General features: G+C 34.6%; 4 protein-coding genes across 9 annotated transcripts; 2 read left to right on the top strand and 2 right to left on the bottom strand.

Annotated features, from left to right (window-relative positions):
* Positions 1–613: 613 nt before the first annotated feature.
* LOC111286103 (ATP-dependent 6-phosphofructokinase 3-like) lies at positions 614–4,649 on the bottom strand. The gene is made up of 13 exons (XM_022875900.2): positions 4,377–4,649; positions 4,019–4,065; positions 3,861–3,900; positions 3,499–3,561; positions 3,267–3,404; positions 3,010–3,168; positions 2,813–2,866; positions 2,539–2,607; positions 2,293–2,422; positions 1,890–2,155; positions 1,740–1,785; positions 1,489–1,643; positions 614–1,154 (listed from the first exon to the last, which is right to left on the bottom strand). The coding sequence occupies exons 1-13, from the start codon at positions 4,476–4,478 to the stop codon at positions 951–953; spliced, it is 1,473 nt and encodes a 490-aa protein (XP_022731635.1). The 5' UTR covers positions 4,479–4,649; the 3' UTR covers positions 614–950.
* Positions 4,650–9,619: 4,970 nt separating this feature from the next.
* Positions 9,620–11,428, top strand: LOC111286104 (profilin-1-like). Of its 2 annotated transcripts, none has more exons than XM_022875902.2 (4): positions 9,620–9,836; positions 10,604–10,741; positions 10,996–11,138; positions 11,268–11,428. In XM_022875902.2, the coding sequence occupies exons 1-3, from the start codon at positions 9,708–9,710 to the stop codon at positions 11,128–11,130; spliced, it is 402 nt and encodes a 133-aa protein (XP_022731637.1). In that variant the 5' UTR covers positions 9,620–9,707; the 3' UTR covers positions 11,131–11,138; positions 11,268–11,428. The 2 variants fall into 2 exon arrangements, with proteins under 2 accessions (XP_022731637.1, XP_022731636.1); XM_022875901.2 differs by having other exon boundaries at positions 11,225–11,428.
* Positions 11,429–12,273: 845 nt separating this feature from the next.
* Positions 12,274–14,208, top strand: LOC111284611 (early nodulin-93-like). 2 transcript variants are annotated; one of them, XM_022873376.2, is made up of 4 exons: positions 12,274–12,585; positions 12,819–12,880; positions 13,730–13,805; positions 13,996–14,208. In XM_022873376.2, the coding sequence occupies exons 1-4, from the start codon at positions 12,471–12,473 to the stop codon at positions 14,085–14,087; spliced, it is 345 nt and encodes a 114-aa protein (XP_022729111.2). In that variant the 5' UTR covers positions 12,274–12,470; the 3' UTR covers positions 14,088–14,208. The 2 variants fall into 2 exon arrangements, with proteins under 2 accessions (XP_022729111.2, XP_089619099.1); XM_089762973.1 differs by lacking the exon at positions 13,996–14,208 and adding an exon at positions 13,886–13,944 and having other exon boundaries at positions 12,386–12,585.
* Positions 14,209–15,102: 894 nt separating this feature from the next.
* LOC111284465 (endoribonuclease YBEY, chloroplastic-like) lies at positions 15,103–21,187 on the bottom strand. 4 transcript variants are annotated; one of them, XM_089762969.1, is made up of 12 exons: positions 20,716–21,187; positions 20,218–20,469; positions 20,052–20,147; positions 19,363–19,586; positions 19,164–19,228; positions 18,982–19,082; positions 18,597–18,689; positions 17,933–18,004; positions 16,987–17,106; positions 16,836–16,886; positions 16,131–16,319; positions 15,103–15,793 (listed from the first exon to the last, which is right to left on the bottom strand). In XM_089762969.1, the coding sequence occupies exons 1-12, from the start codon at positions 21,112–21,114 to the stop codon at positions 15,626–15,628; spliced, it is 1,830 nt and encodes a 609-aa protein (XP_089619095.1). In that variant the 5' UTR covers positions 21,115–21,187; the 3' UTR covers positions 15,103–15,625. The 4 variants fall into 4 exon arrangements, with proteins under 4 accessions (XP_089619095.1, XP_022728854.2, XP_089619096.1 ...); XM_022873119.2 differs by having other exon boundaries at positions 19,164–19,247; positions 19,409–19,586; positions 20,716–21,186; XM_089762970.1 differs by having other exon boundaries at positions 19,164–19,232; positions 19,409–19,586; positions 20,716–21,186.
* Positions 21,188–22,227: the final 1,040 nt, after the last annotated feature.

Here is a 22,227-nt window from a genome sequence, read left to right as displayed (position 1 = left end):
GTTTTAGTACTTGAAACCATCTTTTTCCTCGGTCTGTTTTATGCCTTTGTTTCATGGTCCTAGAGAGGATGCCTTGTGTCATGGTCATTCGGAGGGGCCGTTCTACTTGATATATAAATGTTCACATAATCTTCAATGAGACATCTTTCGTGAACAAAACGTCCAGTAGGTTAGATGGAGAATATCTTGCAATTTAATATATTGAAACGAATCATAATATTTGACATCAAAATCAGCTTTGAGTACTACCGATATATGATAATGATCCTTGTTGGAGTGAAAAAGATACCATGATCTTAAAAAAAGCAATGAATCTAACAACAATTATGTACTAAAATTCAACTAAATATATAAGTATTCATATTATTGTACTAGAATTCAATCAAATATTTAAGTAATCGTACTATTTTCATTTTGTGATACTTTGAAACGTTTTTTATGAGAAAAAAATCATGAAACCCACAAATAATACTTTGCAGGTTGATCCAATAGATCAAATTGAATAATATTTTACAGATTAACAGTTACAGATTCCTGGTTTCTTGCTTTTGACCCCAATTACCGGGATTCAGAAAACTCAGGTTGAACAAATTTTCATAGAACAGCTTCTCACTTGGAACAATGATACACATTTGTTATTTTCTTCTCTTACAACATAGCAAACACTGCACAAAGGAACAAGGGAGACAATGTAAGATGATCGGTACTTTCACTTCCACGGCAGTATAGATTGGCTGATCATACCTTTCCAACTAAAAGACCCACGTAACTATTAACTTCTCAATGTTAAAGCACCTCCTCCACCAAAATTTCTATCTATAAGTAACTCGTACAACAGCAGAACAAAATATTTAGGGATAGTAGAGTGTTAACTACGAGTGGTGGCAATTTGACTGACTATAAAAGACGGTAGTGAACATCACAGTACATCACACTATCTGATGCAACTTTCATGACAAACAAGGATTGTCTTCAGTCATTGACTTTCTGTCTTTACAATTTTCCCCATCCAACAAGCTGGTTGCAGGTTGTTTCTCTTTCTTGGCATCGGCAATATCTCCGGGTTTCAAGAAGCTTGGCTGGTTAGTTGAAGAGAGCAGCCTCGCCCACATCCTGTCAGTAATGACAACCTTGTTCTGTTCCTCAATGATTCGCTGCATGTTAAAATTTCAACAGAAAAATATCAGCTGTAAGCCTTTCCGTAAAATCGTGAGGAAATCATCTTTTGCTTAAATAAAACCGGCATGAAAGTAGTGCAAGTACTAGAAACATAATGGGAGACAAAATGCAGCTTTCCATCTTTCTTTTATATAAATTTGGTTTCGTTTGTTTCTGTCTCAAATAATGCCAGAATAATAAACATAAAGTGGAGTGACCACTGGTTCATGGTAATTGGTAAATGGTTTCTAATGGACACTTGAAAAATAATTTATAACGTGAAACAGTGTTCATTAATAGAGAAGTTATTAAAGGAGTCGAAGAACATACATTAAATGGAATGTAAGCATGTCTGCCATTGACAGGACCAACAGTGAAGCCTGTATACCCTGCCATTGCTCCATGAACTGTACTATGAGCGAGTAGGGTGCAATAGACGTTATCAGAAGCAATGCTAGGAATAGCCCGGATCATGTATGTAGGATCTACAAGCAAAATTTCTCAACTCAAATATTTTGCACAATATTAAAAGGTTGAATTTAGTATGAAGAACGTAAACAAATAGTGAATGAGACATTAACCTATGTATTTAAGATTAATGCGCATCTTCTTCTTTGCAAAATGTTCCTATACAAAGTGACAAAAGAGTTTAAAAAAAAAAAGTAGTCTAATCAGTAGCCATGTATCAAAAAAAAAAAAAAAAGTAGAGATTAGTCAATTGAAGGTAGTACCTTTATCCTGTGAGAGATCCACAGCCCAACATCTGGAAGAAGCTTGTTTCCTGAAGCATCTTGCTGTACCATGGACTGCAAGCTCTCTGAAAGAAGATCCTGTCCTGCTCCTTCAGCTATCACAATAACCATATGTCCACTTTCTTTGAGTTGTTTTTCGATATATTCATATAGCCCACCACTTCCTTCAAGATAGAATGGTGACTCTGGAATCAAGCAACAATCAACATCACGGCTGGCAAGAGTAGCATGCATTGCAATGAAGCCTGCAGCAGCAGTTCAATATGATAAATAAAGGATCAAAAACACCAATTCCACAACAAATGAAACTAGGGAAACCTAGCAGTATTGACTATATAATTGTCAGGATTCTATCTATTACGATTATACCAACTAAGCATACCACTGTAGCGTCCCATTAGCTTTACAAGTCCAATGCCGTTCTCCATACTTTCAGCTTCAACATGAGCTGCATTAATGGCACGTTGAGCCTCCTCAACCGCAGTATCAAAACCAAATGATTTGTCAATAACCTGAACCAAATTCAGTACCCCAGCACAATGCCATCTCACGGATTAATTAACATATCATTCAAGTGGTGACAAGGACAAACTTTTTAGAGAACTACAAATATGAAGATGAGAAGTACCGGAATGTCATTGTCAATGGTTTTGGGAATTCCAGCAACAGCTACTTTGAGGCCACGACGCCTAATTTCCTGCACAGAGCAAAATCAGTTAAGCTAAAACATAAGAACAATAATTAGTTGCATTATTTAGTATTCAAATTATAGCTAAGAACAGTATTAAAAGAATTCTGACAATACTTTATAGAATTATCCTTGACCAAAGCCTTGGTTAAATTGATTGACCTCTATGCAACATTTCCTATTTGACATTTATCGAAAATACCAAATGCAATACCTCAAAAATTAATGCTGCTCCTCTTTGTGTCCCATCACCTCCAATTATATAAACCTGAACCGCTAAAGGAGACAATTAGAACCAACAAAAAGTAGTTATGTAACAGTGCAGTCATTAGAAAAAAATTAGACAGGTAAAATCAAATAAAACAGAAAGGAGGCTCAGACAAAAACCTCTGCCCTTGCACCTTAACGCACCTGATTGATTCCACGATCCTGAATTCTGTCAACAATCTTTAAGGTATCATGACCCCCTCTTGACGTCCCAAGTATTGTACCACCGCGTTTATGGATATCATCAACAACCTTGGGTGTTAAGTTGACAGTGTTCTTGGCATAAAAACCCCTGTATCCTCCCTAAGAATGTATCAAGTATAAGAGATTAACAAATGATGCTGTTCCCCATACTGATCATAAACCAAGTTATTATGGGTTATCACACCAAAATTGCTTACATCTATTCCAAGAATTTTTCTGACACCATACATGTGATAGAGGCCACATACAATTTCCCTGATCACCGTGTTTAGCCCAGGGCATAGACCACCACATGTTACAATGCATGCATGCACTTCATCTGATTCAAAATACACCTGAGAAGCAAAAATTTGCCAGTCAGTAAATTGTCCACGGCTTATCATTTCGTAACTTCAACCCAATAGCATCGAGGCAAGGTGAGAATTGTACCCTTTGGCGAGGTCCTGCACGTCTAAAATGCACCCCTCTTGGACTGTCCTTGTGAACAACAATCTATAACAAAACTAGCATATCATTTAACCATAATGATTAAGAAATTATATAGGTAAGAACTAATAGCTGTAATTGCAACACATCAAACAAACAATTTTGGATTCCATAGGTTTTAAGGCATTCTTTCTAGACCATATTTATACTACAGCCTCAAGAAGTGCATGCCTTAAAAAAAAAAAAAAGAAGAGTATCAAATTGAAACCAAGAATTCTGTTTATATTATAAAAGGAAAGATCAGAACGTTAACTTCAAAGAATTTTCCATAAACACAAAATCCAAGCACTAAGATAAGGATTCACCTTCTTAGTGACGGTATCATCCACGTTAACAAAATATTGCCTGCGAATCGAAAAACCACGCTACTAAAATCACCATCTTGAAACAAGACCGAGATAATCAAACAACAATCCAAAACCGATGAATTAGCTGATGAAAATTTCAGGTTTAGTTTACTCACTTGACAACTGAATAAGCTGGATTATCTTGTAATGGATTGGGATAGCTCTGCCACATAAATAAACACCAATAAAACAAAATGTAAAGTACAAAAATAAAAGAGAATATACAATGAAGGAAAAATCAGTATCTTAAACTCTAAAATGGAATATATATATATATATATACATATATATCAGAATTTGAGTTCTCAACACTCCATAAAGCATTGAAATCCAAAGCTGATCAAATAACTATCAGTAGACAGAAACCTCAATCATGTGCATCTCATCTCTCTTGATCTACTGTAATTGGATCAGTTGGAAACACAAAAAATAATTAAATAACTAAAAAGAGAAGAAGAAGAGATGAGAAACTACAGGTAGATCAGGAAGGTAATCAGTCAAGTGAGGAACATCTTCGAGCACATATCCGGCAGCGCCTGAAACTAACTTCATCTGCGTATCACTCGGATTTCCCATCGCTCTCTCTCTCTCTGGAAAAACGGGAATGTTCGATTTTCTAATTTCGGAGAAAAGGTGGAGAAAAAAGTATAGAGAAAGTGTTGCTTTTATTTTTCAGAAGAAAAAACCGGAATGAGCTGGCCGCGGGTTACAATGCGAACGCATAGGGAGGTTGTATGTTGAGAGAATATTTGGATTATGGACGCCAGAGAGCATTTAAGATCGACTGCGTCAAAACTGAAGCGGCGTCGTTTGAACTTGGATCCTTGGTTCTTTTGAGCATAAACAGTTGGCGCCGCGTACATTGTATTCCGCTACCACTGACTCAAGCTTACGAATTATCTTCATCTTTATCTTTATCTTTACATTTTATTGATTTCTGTGGTTTTTTTGCTAGTTTTGATCATTACTAACGATCCTGCCACGTCAGATTACCTGTTAAATTTATTTTCTTTTAATTATTTCGTGCACTTGCTGACGTATATAATTTGCTAAAACGGTTAGTATTATGTATATAATTTAATTTTTTTTTATGCACTTCAAATTATTTGAATCTCAAATAAAAAATTTAACATTTTATCAATAATTTATATAACTATTGATATATCTTTAAATTTTACTTATTAATTATCTCTTCAAATAATTTTTAAAAATTTATATTTTACATTAATATGATATATTCAAGCTTCGATTTTCGAAATACTTTCATAAAAATCATTTTTCATTAACAAAAATGTAAACTCTTCCCTTACCAACTAAATTATCTCGTGTTGATAAACGTGTATCAAACTTTAAGGTCATCTTTTGTTTCAAAGGGTGAATATTAATTTAATACCGGTAAAAAGAGTTTAGCAGTAGTATGCCGCTTGGTACATAATAGAAGAGTGACCAATTGTAGAATTTTAGCATTCATGGCCCATGACACGTCGGCATTAAGAGAATCTAGAGTATGAGTTGGCACCGCCTTATTGGACCCATTGGTTGTCTCCTTCAATTTTCTGTACGCCACATCGGTAGACCCGTTAAGAAGGCGGCTGTGAGTCTTTTCCTCCGAGCGAAACCTCTAACGCCGTCGTTTGAATTAAAATAAAGATCAATAACATCGTCCTATCTCGAATTTCAAATGACAGACAACTAATCACACGAAAAGCTGAAAGATGGCGCCCTTCCATGAATTGACAACGAAACTTGATTTGTTTGTGACAAACGTTGGAAACCCTGCTGTCAACTTATGTCTCACGCGCCATACACCTGACTCTCCCGTTTCTTGAAGCCCCTTCTCCTTCCTAAGAAATAGTAGCGAAAAGGCGGTGAGAGTTTTGGCCTTTGGGAGAAAAGATTGTTGAATCAGAGCTTTAATTTGATAAAATGTCGTCTCCAGCAGAGTAAGTTTTTGCTTCTTTTTTCAATTTTCATTTCTTTGCTACGTTTATGTTACAATTTCATAATATTTGGAACCTTTGTCATATTTGTTACTATTTCCTGCATGAATTCTCAGAATTTCTCGCTCACGGATTTACATATTAAATTATTTTTAATATTTATTTTTTTGTCTTGCTTAATCGCAATTTTTTTGGTAATCTTGTGTTTGGTTGCCTAGAAAATCTGAAGAGGAGAATAAGATAGTAGTTGTTAATATAAATTTGTCTATTCTCCTTCTCTCTCTCTTTCTCAAAGGTTTTTGTTCATCGCTTATCTTGCATTTTTTTCTGAGATTTTTAGTTCCTTGTTTTCCACATATTATTTGGCATCCAAATAGAGTTCAAAAGTCAAGTTTTAACGGTAAACAATTGAATTCGCTAGCCAATAGCCATGCAACTGTACTTTCTGTTTTTCTTTCTTTTTTTTTTTTTAACTAAACCAATCATTCTTGCAAAATTTTTTCCTTTAAAGATCCTCTAATTGTTTATTGTTTAACAGACTCTACAAATCTCTGCCACCGATCACCAAAGCTAATGGGACTCGACTGCAGCTTTCCATTCGGCTCTATATCGACTTGAACATATATCCATGAATTAGTATTTTCAGACTTTCAGGTACTGACTTACCTCGGATGTACCTGTACAAGTGAAATCTAATGAAGCACGTTTACGATGATATTATGACAAGTCTTGGGCACTTCTGTTCCAATTTATTGAACGCTTGTTATTTATTATGTGTTACATAGCTACTTTTTGTTAATAAGTAAACTTAAACTGTTGCCCTTTCCATTTCGATACTTTTTTTTTTTTTGGGGTTATTGGGTCTTTTCTTTTGGGTGTGGAGAGTTATTACTAATTTCTTTTTCCTCGGGAACTTCTCTGTAAATTTTGGATTTCGTCTCCTCATGATGTAAGTATTTAGATTAGAAGCTTGTCAGGATTAATATCCTGAATGTTGTTAACGTATTAGTATGCGTGACAGCATATTTGTTTTTGCCATTTCTATTTTCTTGTTATTACAGAGCTAGATATGGGGTTCAGCTGGAGAAGGGGCAATTTGAAAGGCAGACAGTAAATTTTCTCTGGATGATGATTTTTGGAGCTCTTTCATTGCTGGTGTGTGTTGGACGTACAACTTTTGCAGTTCATCTTCTACATGGTCTCTTAAGAAGTTAAAACTTCTTATAGTTTGGTGAATGAGTTTATAGATTTCACTGTTAGAGTATCTCTTATGTGGAATATATCATTATTAGCTTCTTCTTTCTGTGCGTTTAGGCATTATCAGCCATTCCTCTGTTATAGAGTGCATTTCTTGGGGTTTCACTGGTATTCACACTTCTATGCGTGTGGAGTAGGGAGTTTCCTAACACTTAACTCAATATATACGACTTGTTGCACTCAAGGTACACATAGGTACATTTCTTTGTATGATTGTGCTTGAATTATGGCATAGTCTTATTGCTTATTGTTACTTGTCTGGGTCTGCTAGTGCTAATGCTTATACGTTACTACTAGAACACAAGCCTTTTATCTACCGTGTGCATTGTTTGCTTGGGATGGTATTTTTGGTTCCCTTCTTGTTTCAAACCTTATGGGGATCATTGTTTCAAACCTTATGGGGATCATTGCCAGGCATATATACTACTTCTTGACAGTGCTGCATCCTCTTGCTGGGGGAATAAACGTTTTATCAACTCCAACATGGCTGTATCCTTTTGTGTTTTTGTTCACAATGTTTTAGTTTCTTCCTCTAAATAACATAAGAGGTGGAAGTATTCCCTCATAATTTCACATCTAATAGTTTTTAATTCTACTTGAGGGTAATAGCAGAAGTGACTTTAGAGGTCATAATTCCTTCTTTCAACTGAAAATAGTTATATAGATAATCAGTAATTTGTGAGTCTCCTTAAGTGTTTGCTTGCTAGTTGCTATCCTGAATCCTGATGACTATGCTAATTGTCTATGAGGTCCATGAATGACTTCTTTAGCTTTTATGTAGAATCATAACAATTATTTTCTTCCAGAAGGCATTTTGGGATTGATGCTAATTTCAAATGGGCATCATGCCACAATTGCAGAACACTCCTATACTGTTGTGGACTTATATTAGTCTTTTAAAAATTACTGTTACATTTTGACATTATGTCGCACTCTTCTTAAGTAAGTTTACAGATTCATGCTAAATTCAATGTCATGATATAGTTTTTTGAATTGAATTTGTATGTTGTAAGATTTTCTAATTTTTCTTTCCTGAAGTTTGTAGTTATTAGAGCTGTTTTTTGCAGTAGGACTACGATGTTCCTGAATCTACATACAATCAAACTCCTCGACTCACACAATATAGGCATAAACTTGTTGCACGTGGAAGACTGGGATATCCAACAAATGTCCATGTCCAACAAGATAGGGCAGCTGGTGTGACATTTAGAGGGAGGACTTATCGGTTGAATTCATCATCCTCTGGTCAAGGCTCTTCTTTCAGAAGACTCTGGTCATCTTTAAGAATCTACCTATAGAAGCTACAAACATTTAGCAATTATACAGATCTATTTAGATGGTATTTCAGGTTTTGCATAGCATGTTTTGTCAAAAGGGTTAGATCTTGGGGGAAAATGTCAAATCTTATTTGATTATGTTTACATAATAATCATGAATATTTCCTATTTGTAAAAATTACTAAAAATAATCATAAGCCTCTGACTGATGGTCATATTGTATTCCAAACTCAAATTGGATAATATGATTTTGGAGAATTTGAACTTGGGTGAAAAAAAACTCCCTCTTTGAAGTGAGGTACATAGTGATTTGGCTGAGTAGAATCGTTTTTTCCTTGACCTCTGTTCCTGTTGATTTCTCTTACAGAGTAACATTGTCAATCATCATCAGTGATAAGAGTTCTGCTCTACTGGATTGGGCAACGGCTACAAAATAGATGCGGGCCTGGGGTTTGTATTCTTTTCATATTTCTTGGACTGAGCCCAAAACTAAAGTTTTATGCATCTGTCCACAGTCCATTAATTATTTTCTAGTTTTCTTAAACTTGACCAAGAGAAAAGAAAAAAAAAAAAAGTTTCCATACACTTGAGAACGTGCTCTTCTTTGCTAATCATTAGGCCTTCTCCAAAGTAGATCAATCGTCTAGATTTCTTCCGATGTCGAAAACAGTGAAACCTGTGTTGCCGCGACCACATGTTCACCATTACTATTTACAGTTTTTTCTCTTGAGGGTGCACGAGATTTCTTCAATGCCAGATGACGTGAACTGAGATTGCTTGTGAACCCAACAAAGTGCCAGACATGAATGGATGAGATGAGTCCCATTATTTTCTAGGTCCACCTAACTCTTTTATATTATTCTCTTCATCTAGATTTCTTTACTTAATAATTTTTTTAATAAATACCAAATATTAATATTGAAATATCCCGTGTTATTACATTAAGATTTTTTTTGGCCAGCTATTTCATTAAGATTAAGACTAAAAAATTCAAATTTATAAAAAAATCAAATAGTGCATATAATAATTAATGTAAATTAAAAGCTATAAAATTAAAAAGGGCACCGTCGGACCGACCCCTAATAGAAAAAGTGATGGTCCCCACAATGACAGCACACCCAATATTCAGTCCACGTTGGACCATGCCCCAGAGCAGCTTAGTTTTCACGCAACCTGCCTGCCTGCCTGCCTGCCTGCCGCCTCCTTCTCCTATATCTCCTCTTCTTCTGCCTTGTTTCTTCTTGTCTTAAAAATCCCTAGAGAGAAAACCGTCATCATCGGTTAAAAGCAAGAGTTAGCAAAAAAGCAGAAGCTAACCAAATCAAGCAAATATGTCTTGGCAACAGTACGTGGACGAGCACTTGATGTGCGATGTTGATGGCCAAGGCAGTCATCTCACCGCCGCTGCTATAATCGGCCAAGACGGCAGTGTTTGGGCCCAGAGCTCTACCTTCCCTGCGGTTCTTTCTTCTTTCTCTTCTCTTTTCTTTTCCATTCACTTGTTCTTTGTTTGGATTATGAGTGTGATGGTTTTCTTCTGATCAATAATTTTTAGTTGTCAAAATTGAAATGATTGGGTTTTAATTTGAAATTATCATTAAATTAGACAAGGGTTCTTAAATTCCTGTGTTTCAAATGGGATAAGGGATGTTTTCTTTTGGAGATGGCAGTAGCATGAGTTGTTGCATGTAGTGTAGGCTGTAACTATGAACCCTGATTGCCAACGGCAGAGCTAGTATCAAAACTTACTTTCTAATTAATCTGCTACATCAATGCATTCATGCTTCTGGGCGGCTTATGGTAGTGTGATTTGCAAACCTATTCACTTTCCATATCATGCACTCTTAACCACCATGTTTGGTCTGAACTATGAAACAAAATTCTATTGGGTAAAAAAAAGTCATGACTTTGCAGCTCCTTATTGGAAAAAATGTGATTGATCTCATGCTTTTGTGTTTTCTCCTGAAATGTGTGTACAAAAAACTCTTCTTTGTTTGGAAAGTCAAAATGTGGTTTGAACTTTGAACTAGAGCAGATTTTGACGTGCAGGAGCACAAGCATGCTCCTTTCAACTTTATCATTTGTAAAGGGCATCACAAATCAATAGCACGCTTGGTGTTTGTTGTCTTCAATTTGTCTTCTGGTTGCACCTAACAGTTGGCTCTTCTGTTTGTGGAATCCAATGCTATGTGGAATCTTAACTGTTTCTATGTACTTGGCGTTGCAGTTTACCCCTGAAGAAATAACTGCGATCATGAATGATTTTGCTGAACCTGGTTCTCTTGCACCAACTGGCTTATTCATTGGTGGTGTAAAATACATGGTGATCCAGGGTGAACCAGGGGCTGTGATAAGAGGAAAGAAGGTAATAGAATATATCCTGGTGCATCATGACTGATCATGTTGTTGTTAGCCATAAAAATTATTTGCAATGGTAATCTGGTTTCCTTTGTAAGACGGGAAACAACTTAATTACTGGAAACTCCATTGTGGTGCTACATGTTCATTGGTTTCTTCATATCAAAACCTGATTGTTGTGCTATAGTGCTTTGAAATTGTTTAGTTGTACGGTCTTTTTAAAGTTTCCCTCAACTCTCAACTTAATTATGTATAATTCAGGGTGCTGGTGGTACTACTGTTAAGAAGACGAACCAAGCCTTGATCATTGGTATATATGATGAGCCTCTGACACCTGGTCAGTGCAACATGATTGTGGAAAGGCTGGGTGATTACCTAATTGATCAGGCTCTTTAGTTGCATAGGTACGTTGCTTCCCTTTTGTTCCATTCCCTCTCTCTATTTTCTAGGAAATTGTTCTGGCATCTATATTTGTATCTAACATGTTCAGGGTTGTACGTGGGCGGTTGATATCATTTACGATGGAGAGCCAGGTGTGAAGATAAAGTGCTTGGTGCTTGAAGAGTGAATATTTATATTGCTTTCCCTATATTGTATGAAATCTTATTGTTCTTTTTTTCCTCCAAACATTTTGCGGGAATGTGTTATTTTATAGTGGAAATTTTATTTCTAAGGGATTGTTGACTTGGTCTGATGATTTTTCTTATCCTTATGCTTATTGATGTTAAATTGCAAGTGTCATCCAAAAGCTATCTCCGTTGTAGTTGAATTCATAATGCCAATTACAAGCAACCAATTTCTTTTTTTTTTTTGGTTCAGGCCCTAGTAGATGCATATTGGTATAGTTTTGCTGTTAGTCTTGAAAACCATAAAAAATTTATTTTCCTCTTCATTTCTTGGGTAAGTAAACCTTGTTAAGTGACTGATCAAAGGCTAGCTACTTCTCAGGATATCCTGAAACACCCGCTAAAACAGCGGCAAGAATTCCATTAGTTTGATTCGGCTTTCGGTGGGCGGTAATCTTGCCCGTGCCAACTTTTTATTGTAGTGGCCTTAAAGAAGCTTGGAAGGAACCAAGTCTGTAAGAGTTGGCATTCAGTCAAAGATTTAACGTCATTATCTGTAATTTTCAACTATGAATTCCAATTTGTAATTTTCAACTACGATTTTTTTCAAAGGATAAAAATACTTAAATTATAATTTAATAATCATTTAATTTTTAATATTCTATTCGGGTCAATGTTGTAATTAATTAATTCTTTTATTTTTTAATTTAACTGAATTAAATTTTTAAATAATAAAATTTAATTATGTGATAAATTTTAATTAATTAAGTTTTAAATTGCAGTCAATTGAATTTTTAAATTTAGAGGATTTTGAAAATAAAGGATAGAGAAAATAATATATATATTTTTAATTATTTATCTATTAGTTATGCTATATGATAAATTTTATTTATTTTATGAATTTTACGTGAAATTTTATTTAATTATAAATAATTTTATAAATTTTATATAGTTTTAAATTATAATATAATTAATTAATTGGATTAAAATTATGCTTGGCACGTTGTGATAGATGATTTGGCCTCGTCGAGGGCAGCATGCCAATCAAATCACGCCTCTAACCTTCTGCTCTTTTAAAAGGTGTTCTTCAATTACTCTCAATTCTTCACCAAACCCTACAGAAAGGGGAAAAAAAGCTCTCTTTTGTTGCTGGAAGCTGTAGTGAAGAAAATGGGAATTCAATCAGAAAGGAGGGATGTTTGGTTACAGAGAAGAAGAGATTCCTTCCTAATTCCTTCTCCTGCTGAAGACGAGAAGAAATTGAGGGCCGAGCGATTCTCTAAAGGTTGGTTTTTATCTTTCATTTCCTTAATTTTGCAGCTGTAAAATCTTTGGAAAAAAATAAATTAAAGAAGACAAATTTTAAGCTACATCACATTTGAAATTTCTCATAATTTAACCTGATATTCATGCAATGATCAAGACACAATCACATAAAATTCTTCAAAGATTTGTTTTTTCGTCAGACGCAATTGTTAATATCTAATAAAAAAAACTTTCGTTTTGTTTAATCCGCAGAGGGAATTCGTACCGGTGTGAAGGCTGCTGCGATTACGGCCGTTGTCAGCGCTGTGCCCACAGTACATTAACGTTAACCTTGCTCTTATTGATTTTATTTTCTAAATAAATGAAATCAATTGAGCCACATTTATAAATCATTTTGTATTACAAATATCTTGTCATGGTTCCTTTCTAAGAATTTTCAGTTTAGGACGATTTTTTGTTTTTCCTCCGGAAAATAAAAGAATGGGTTTGGTCGATGCTTCTATTTTCCTGCAAATCCTATCATACTATTGAATAATGGGGTCTGGGGTTATGGGCTTAAACAAATTTCATTGCATGCTGAGATAATAGTTACAAATTGCTAATTTTTTGAACCATAGGGTTAATTCAGGTTCGTCATTTTATCTTTACTGAATTAGAGATCCAGCAAATGTTTAGAAGTTTTAATTCTTTGACTTTCTATTGTTTGGATTTAACAGATTGCTGGTTATCTGTTGTTACAAATATTTATGGCTTGAGTACTAAATGACTTTAGATTAAGATTATCATTTTTGACCATCTAGTTTCAGTGCATCGGAGCTTGAAACTCAATTAACCGATTGCCTGCATAAATAGCAGAGAATGTAATGGTGTTACCAAAACTATTCTTACAGTTTCATGATCTACAATCTACATCAGTAAGGCTTTGCTTAGTAGGAAGGACGGACAGAGGGGAGGATGAAAAAAGCTGTTAATCTAATAGTTAAAATTCATAGCCATTTTTCTGCTTTGTAGCTTAATTGTTAAAGTTCTCCGTCCTCACTCCTTTCCATCTTTTTTACCAAGCAAAGCCTAAAGGTCTGTGCTCGGTTCTTTTCCATACATGGATAGCTTAATGATGGCTTTCTACTTGTATTCTGAGTTCGCCCCACCCCCTCCTTTTTCAGTTGATTGCCGTTCGTAAGATTCCTTGGGCGAAGGCAAACCTCAATCATACTGCTCAAGCTCTTATCATCAGCGGAGGTATTCTCAAATCTATACTGTATGATTTATTTGTCCTAACTTGTGAATTTTTTTATTTCTAAACGGCATCATATTAATAGGCGATACCAGTGATGACATAGAAATAGGAGGGAAATGGGAATAGCTTCTATTATGATTGATTATACTTCTTTTGTCACATTATAATGTGGCTATATTTATTGGTTAACAGCATCAATTGCCGCTTACTTCGTTACTGTTGATAAAACCGTGTTGGGAAGTGCTAGGAAAAACTCTCGAGCCCAGTTTGACAAAACTGCTTGAATGCCAGACCCGAAGGTAGTGCAAAGGTTCTGGGGGCAACTATGATATATGTTACAGTTTAGTTTAATGCTGTTGTATGGCACATAAACATAATAAAAGTTTTTATGAGTTTTATCTTCAATTGACTGATTTCTCTTCTGGAATTTAAGCTGTTTAAATGTAGGGTAAACTTCATAAATATTCCTTGTGGTTTAGTTCGAGATTTAAAATGTGATATTTAATCATAGTGAGCATTACTTCCATTAGTTCAAAACTAACACCAAATCTAACACCGATACTTAAATTTGTTTTTCTCTTTCATTTATTTTTTATTTTTTATTTTTCTTTCTTCTTCCATGCATTTTCCAGCAACTCAAACTCTCTTTCACCAATTTATTATTTCTTCTTCGACATCCAAAGTCCTATAGCCATTTCCTTCTTCGCATTTTCCTCCTTCACTTCTCTCTTATTATTATTTTTTTTTCTCCGGCCACATCTCCTTTCGCTACAATTTTGCTGCCATGGTTGAAGGGGTGTTGACTTCTCCCTTTTTCTTATTATTTTTCCCAAATCACCCTTGTCTCTCTCTAAGCTTACTCAAATTATCATTAATTTCTCTTTTCTTTTGCGCGATTGTCAAGTTAACAAACTCAAATAAGAAATATGAAACCCAGAACAAAGCAAAGCTTTCAGTCTATTAGATAAGTACCACAAGTCCGTACATAGATTCAAGAGGCCAAAGCTAAAAGGAAAATGGAGCTAAGTTCACAAATTTTTTGACTGGGAATCCATAAACAAATAGAACATTTTGAGTTAGAGCGAAGGCCTCATCAATCTTGTTAATAATTTTAGATTTATATAACTTTATTTTGGATTTTTATGAGATTATGTCCAAATTTCAAATAAGAATTTTTACTGTGAATATTTGGTAATTTTTGTGTTAGATGAGAATGAGAATTTAATTGATAAAGATTAACTTTCAATGCAAAGCTTTATAAATTTACTCAAATGCAAGGGGATATAAGTGAATTTTGGATTGGAGCGAAACTGATGTTATTGGATTAAAAAACATCAAAAGAAAAAAAAACGGGGAAGAAGAACAAGCCAGCATTTCGTGCTAATAGCTAACAGCATTTAAGATCTTAAGGTCTTATATCAAAATTACCTCACAGCGTAATTAAGTGTCATTTTTAAATTTTAAAGGGTAGATTTATTTTTGCCCTTAATCACACGATATATTTGCAAAGTTTGCCTTTATTAAATGTATTTAAATGATATTTTCTCCTTGTGTTTATAGGCATGAGGTATAGCCAACTCATGTGTCCTTTAACATAGAAATCGTGTAGCTTCCATTATTTCCTTATACAAAAGAAACAAGAACTTCAAATAATCGGGATTGCTTATCCAAAATTGTGAAAAGAATAGGCAAAGAGGGCAAATTCACGCCTAGTTACGTCACGTCGACCTAATTGTTCCTTATGAAGAGCAAAAATAAGTGCAAAAAATTGCAGGTTGCAACCAATCAGGCTATTGCTTTTTTTCTAGTGTGAAGTTGGTCTTCAGAATGCATACCGGTAGATAGCATCAGCTACACCATCTTCATCATTGCTAGCACCAATTACATCAGCCACAGCTTTTGTTTTCTCCGATCCATTACTGAGAGCAACGCCTAGAGATGCTAACTCAAGCATTTCCACGTCATTTTCCCCGTCACCAATGGCCATTATCTAGGGCCAAACAGAAAAGAAAAACATGGTTAGAATTAGTATTTGGTAAGGTCAATATAGGTATGCCTTTACTTTCAAGCTTATAAACGCATATTTCAGTCAGGTTATTATCATGATAATTCAACTTCTATCTTGGTAAAAGGGTAAATGAATAACATAGCAGCTAGTTTTACAGTCATCTAAGCATGAATGCTGCATTTGCCGTGTGAATATGCATCATCAACTATAGGACCGCTAGTTTCACTTTATAAAAGCAAATTAGGTGGATGTAAATGCAAAACTTAGAAAAGAATATAGAAGATGCTAGGTAGTAGATAAGAGAACATGTTGTCCGTACCTCCTTTGCATTGACGCCCAAATGATCAAGTAGCATTTTTACTCCACTTCCCTTTGAAGTCCCAAAGGGAACGATTTCAAGCATGTCTGGTACAGCTTGAATAACAGTAGCACGATCTCTTGTTGTTTCTGACCAGTATGGACGTAAATTAGTTGCTATTCCCTCAGCAGTGTTGAAAAAGATCAACTTCTGCAAATCCAGAAGATGTGATTAATGATAAGGACCATATTCAACAAAATCCATGATACCTATGGGATAGGATTCTATAATGGAAACTGAGCGAAATTGATCACAAGTCATTAATGGCATTTAAACATAGAATCTTTAAGCACCTTACACTTTTCTTCCTCGAAAAGTAGTTTTATGTCGACAGAAATATCATATACATGGATCTATATTAGAATGGCAGAAGCTATTGGCAATGACTGCCACTGTTTCTGATAGTTTTTAGGATTTAATGTAGAATTAAAAGTCAGAGAAGGGAAATGCATTTTGGTAAGAGGAATGCAACTATTAGTTACTCATGCCAGGACTTCTCAAAGCATATTGAAGATTGTGGTCATTGAACAAATACCCAGATTCACTCAAAATCAATAATAAATAAAACATTCACACAACAAATGTTGAGTTCGTGCAGACAAAATGGTCCTATTAGCTTCTATCTATGGTTTAAGCATGAACAAGAGACTAAATCTCTGCCTGTACCTGTACGTCAGCAGCAGCTACCAGATGCTCAACTGATGGCATGATCTCTGCCTGTAGAAATATTTTTATCATACACATATCAGAAAAAATTCATTGGTCAACAAACAAAATGTATCAATTCAAGGAAAAAGCAAATGAAAGTATACAGCACCTTTGGCTCATGATATACAGTATGCAGTGTGTCAACAAGAGGGTGATCAAATAGGGTTAAACAGCGATCCTCACAAAATGCAATGAGAGGAACCTTATGCTCCAAAGAGTAGTGGCCTGCCTGCAAAATTTAAGAACATTTGAATTGTGATATAAAACAACAGATTTATTTTTAAAGGATCTTACATAGCTATTCCTAATCAGGGCATTAAGCATCTAGTATCTTTGATTCCTTTTCTTTTGGGCAAGGGATTGTTAAAAATCATTCACCCGGTCCACTTTATGTCTGACACAAAACAGACCACCCAAAATTGTCTCTAATCATCCCTAGGAAGACTAGTACTTAGAGATCACTAGATGAATAATGGCCAATGGATCCTTTTCTATTGTGGGACAGGAGAGAGGAGTGAGAATATTACTAAATGAAGTCCTATAGAAACAGTAACGAGAATAAATTGCAGCCCAGGCAAAAAAACTGTCAAATTAAAATGAAATCAGACTTCAGATGAGAGTATAAGAACATGATATTTTCATGATAAGGAACATGGCAGAATTAGCAATTTCAGTAAAGTAATGAAATTGTAGCTAAAACTGTGGTCCTCCAGAGAAGTTTTGGCTGGCTAAAATCAGTGCAGTTACTAGTAACTAACACACTTAGCCTAAACAAACTACAATCTGTTCAAACAAAATACAGTTCATATAACATTATAATGTGAGACAGTTTCTCCCAACAAATGTTTGGACAAATGGACCTAGCAACATCCTACTACTCTCAAAAGACAGTGAAAACATGCAAACTGCAGAAAAATGTCCAATGCTCGCAAGTAATCCTTTTAACAGGAAAAGAAACCACAATCCCAAGTCCATAAATCAATAGCATCAGAGAAAGTTGAAACTCCAAAGTCTTACAATAAGAATTATTAGATGTTCAAGAAAAAGAGGCATACCTCTCTGCAAACATTTGGATCCAAATTCCTTTTAAAAATTTCTCGACCATTTATACCATAAACAAGCAATCCCTGCAAGCAAGAAGAAAGAAATTGAATCAACATTAAGGTAATAAAATAAACTGCCATAGGTTTTCAAGCATAAGAAAGTGTGCAGAATCAAATTTTGCATTGTGCTGTAATTGGGTTTGCTGAGGGTGTGCTAGATAAATTCTAGTCATGGGTTAAATATGTGAACTAGTAGAAGTTTACCAATCAAGATTTGTGGTAAATTATTCATAAGTCATTCCATGGTTTGTCTGAGATTATATAAAGGGCAGCCCAGTATGTAAAGTTCCCACTATGTGAGGGTCTGGGGATAGGTTGGACCCACTGGGTCTAATGTATGCAGCCTTACCTTGCATTTTAACAAGAGGAATCGTCTATGAAAGGAGAATATATTCATTGAGAAAGTAAAAGGAAACCAAAAAAGAAAGAAAAACATCAGAAAGAGCTAGAGGACTGTGTGCATCCAACAATGTCCTTTAAGAAGTGGTTTCCCTCCAACTTTTAAGCTGAGCATCTGTAGTCTTAGAAATAGATCAAATAAGAGTTTTCATGTCATTATTTAGTTGAAACAGATGCAAGATGATCACTGCAGCAAGGACAAAGGAAAAAGAAGAACCTGTAAGAAAACCCCAGGAGAGTACTCTGAAATGATGCCATCTTTGCCAGCTAAATCAACCATCTGCAGAACACTTATTGCAGAAGGACGCGCCTGAAAAGTACCAAACGAGGAACTTGTAATCAATATCTTCACTAGCAAGCAAATAGCCAGATGGAAGAGAAAGAAATAAAGAAGTTATGTGACAACTTAGAAATCAAAAGAATGCTAACTGTAAAATCAAGGTAAAAAGTATAGAGACATGCACACATGCATACATCCATACTTACATAAATACATAAATACAAACATTTTAGCTTGCCAAATAAAGACATGTTACAATGGTGAACAACATTCCGATAGTCAATGAATTTGAATGGAGAACAACGGTTCCCTCTGTTCTTACTTTTCCTGTGGCTATCACAATTTTTACACCTCTTGATGATGCCTCTTTCAAAGCTCTTGCATTAGTCAATGAAACCTGACTTTTGCTGTTAAGCAGTGTACCTAGCATTAAAGATACAAAAGCTTTAGATATGGTACTGAAATTAATAAGCACTGGAATAACAGTGAGAACAATAAGCTCACCATCCATATCACAGAAGATGTACTTGAACTTTGGTTTGTAGAATTGAAGACTGCCTTCTTTCTTCCTGTCTTTTGACATATTATCTGTAAGATTATCTCACTTAAAATTATATGTTGTTATTTATTGTTTAGCTTCAAAATCACTAAAGAACATGTACATATAAAAAGAATATATGCCTCACAGGGTAAGAAAGAATACCTAAAAAAGATCCAACTACTAGTAAACAGACAAAAGAGGATGATACCATTCAAATTTTCCATATGAAGATTTACATTTGTTTCAGCATCATATGCACTCTGTATTAATCCCTTTCCCTTCCATCCAAGACTCTTCAAAAGAAATTCCTCCTCCCTCTCCATTTCTTCTTCAGCATCTTCGCTGATCTCATGATCAAAACCCAACAGATGCAGCAACCCGTGAACCTTCAAAGTTGATAAAAAAATCTAAGTTGGAGTCACTATAACATAATGTTTTCTGGCATTGATACTAGTTTCTTTAGAAGCTGAATAAAGTAGAAAGACTGCTTTAATCAGTCCATTCGTTCCTTTAGGTTTTTTTTCATCCTTTTTGTGAAATTCAAACCTGGATATCAGTTCTACCTCAAACACTTTGTTCTTCAACCCACAAATTTGCCGTTCAGGCATTTCACAAAAACAGGTCAATCTACAAATTTGCTTTTAGATAGTGTGTTGTGTGTTGTCTTCTAAAGAACTTTTATTTGTTGAAATTTCGTTCTTACCATTATTAGATGAGGTCTTACATAGTTAAATTATCAACAAAAGTCTGTCTAATACAATTGATCTGCCCTTTTTTTTTCTATAGATTAAATATCATGACTCTCAAGTCTCAAGCAAATAAATGGAGAAAGTTCAAATTACTTAACAAACCATAAGGATGCGTATTTCATCAATAAGTGTGTGCCCTCTTTCTTCTGCTTGCCTTGCAGCAGTCTTAACAGAAATAACAATATCACCCAACATAAGCTGCAAAGCAAGAAAGACGTGTCAATTGGTAGTTAAGGAAAACATTTCAGTCAACAATTGTACTACTTACAATAGGCAGCTTAAGTTCAGGAACATGTTCCGACATGGAAAGGACATCGGTGGCATGGTCTTCATCCCTCCATTCTTTATTTAGTTTTCGAATGAACTCATCGTCGCAAAGGAGTACAGACAACTCTACGCTGTTGAAACCACCTAAATCTTGTATAACAGTGTCTCTTGTTTTGTAATTTGAATCTTTTAAACGGTTAAAAGCTAACGTCATTGCCACTGGCACATTAAGACGAAGTAACTCCGCAATACTCTGCAAAATGTGCGCAGTAGTAAAACAAAAAGGATAATTGGAATTGCCTGTGAATCTTCTTTTCTTTCATTTTCTCGATAAACTAACAGAAAATTCGTTAATGCATTCTCAGGAGACCTAACAATAAAATAAAGTACAAAAACGGCTACGTAGTAATCGTTTCTTTCATTTTCTCGATAATCAAACAGAAAACTAGTTAATAATATAGCATTATTTGAAAGGTAATGTAAGATACAGATATTATACCAAAATTTCGGGATCTTCAGGTAACTCTTCTTCAATACAAATACTAACACTGAGCTCCAACTGCTTCTCTTGAGTCTTCGTTGGTCGTCTTTTCACCTTCCGATACTCTCTGTTCGAAGCCGAAAGGATTCGCGATTGCCTCGATAGTCTCCTCCCATCTTCTTGGATGAGGGCGTGAAATCTCCTACCGAAGAGGGAAGATTTGGATAAGGAAGGGACATCGAAACGAGCCGTGTAGCGAATGGAAGATGGATTGGATGAAGCGCGGGAAAAGGAGAAGGGGACTAGGGAGCTCTCTCGAGAGAAATTGGTGGTGGCGCGTGAAATAGCAGACGCCATTGAGGAGGAGGAAGGAGGAGGGTGCAGAAAACGGAGGAGAAAGGAGAGGCGAGGGAGCATATAGACTCTTGTTTCTCTTGTTGGCTAATGATACGAGGTTGTCGAGATATCAAACGAAATATCTAAAAGAAATTAAGGTTTGGTTTGGATTTTACTGAATTTTGGGTACAACGTGATTAAATTTATTATGTCAGAATTTAAATATTAATCAAAACTTTTTAAAATAATTTTTTTATTAAAATATTTTTTAATAATAATTATTATTATTTTTAATATAAATATAATATTTATTATTATTTTTTTAATCTTAATAAAATTAATCTTCTCGTCAACCTAAATAAATCTAAATTTACATAAATTTATTGGAAGCCTTTGTTTAGGTTCGTTTAATCCCAAAATAAGTGACCTTTGACTGCCGAATTGATTATTTGATTCTAAACATGTGCGATCTTGATGTGCGTTATTCAATTTTTCTTATTTGAAATATTAGCTGTATTATATAAAATAAAACTACAAAGAAACAACAAATTTTTTTATTGGAACTAGTAATATGCCCTTCCTTTGGATCCGATTAGTATTTTATATTATTATAATGATATATGATAATCGTACGTCTAAGATTTTGTTTGATAAAAAAAATAAAATTTGTTAATATGATAATTAAATTTTATAATTATTTTTTTTATAATTTAATTATTGAATTAATAAAATTTTCATATTCATATCTTTTTATTATTTCTATTAAGTTTTAAAGTACTTATGTGCCATGAAATACATTAGTAAATGAATAGAGTTTCGTAGATTCAATTTCTTGATATAACAACATGTTAAAATTGTATAGACAAAAAATATGTAATAAAAAATTTGGGATCAAATCTACAATTCTAACATTCAATCAACAACAAATTTTTCATAATTTCAAAATTTTAAAAATTTATATAAATATCCTTTCAAAAATAATGCAGAATTAAACAAAAAATAAAATTTTCAAATCTAATAAAATACTTAAAGCAATTAGTTTGAAATAGTAATATAGCCCAGAATATTCAAGCCATCATCTCTTTTTCATCGTAAATAAATGAAGAAATTTATGTTTTTTCTCCATCGCCGTCGTCGTTCATTGTCGGCGAAGATGTCTAACTCGAATCAGCTATAATTGATCCCGTCTTTCCT

Source organism: Durio zibethinus, chromosome 6 (genome assembly GCF_047325235.1).
Source record: "Durio zibethinus cultivar Kanyao isolate XHJ-2024 chromosome 6, ASM4732523v1, whole genome shotgun sequence".
Lineage (NCBI taxonomy): Eukaryota > Viridiplantae > Streptophyta > Magnoliopsida > Malvales > Malvaceae > Durio > Durio zibethinus.
This window is presented reverse-complemented; position numbering and strand designations above follow the sequence as displayed.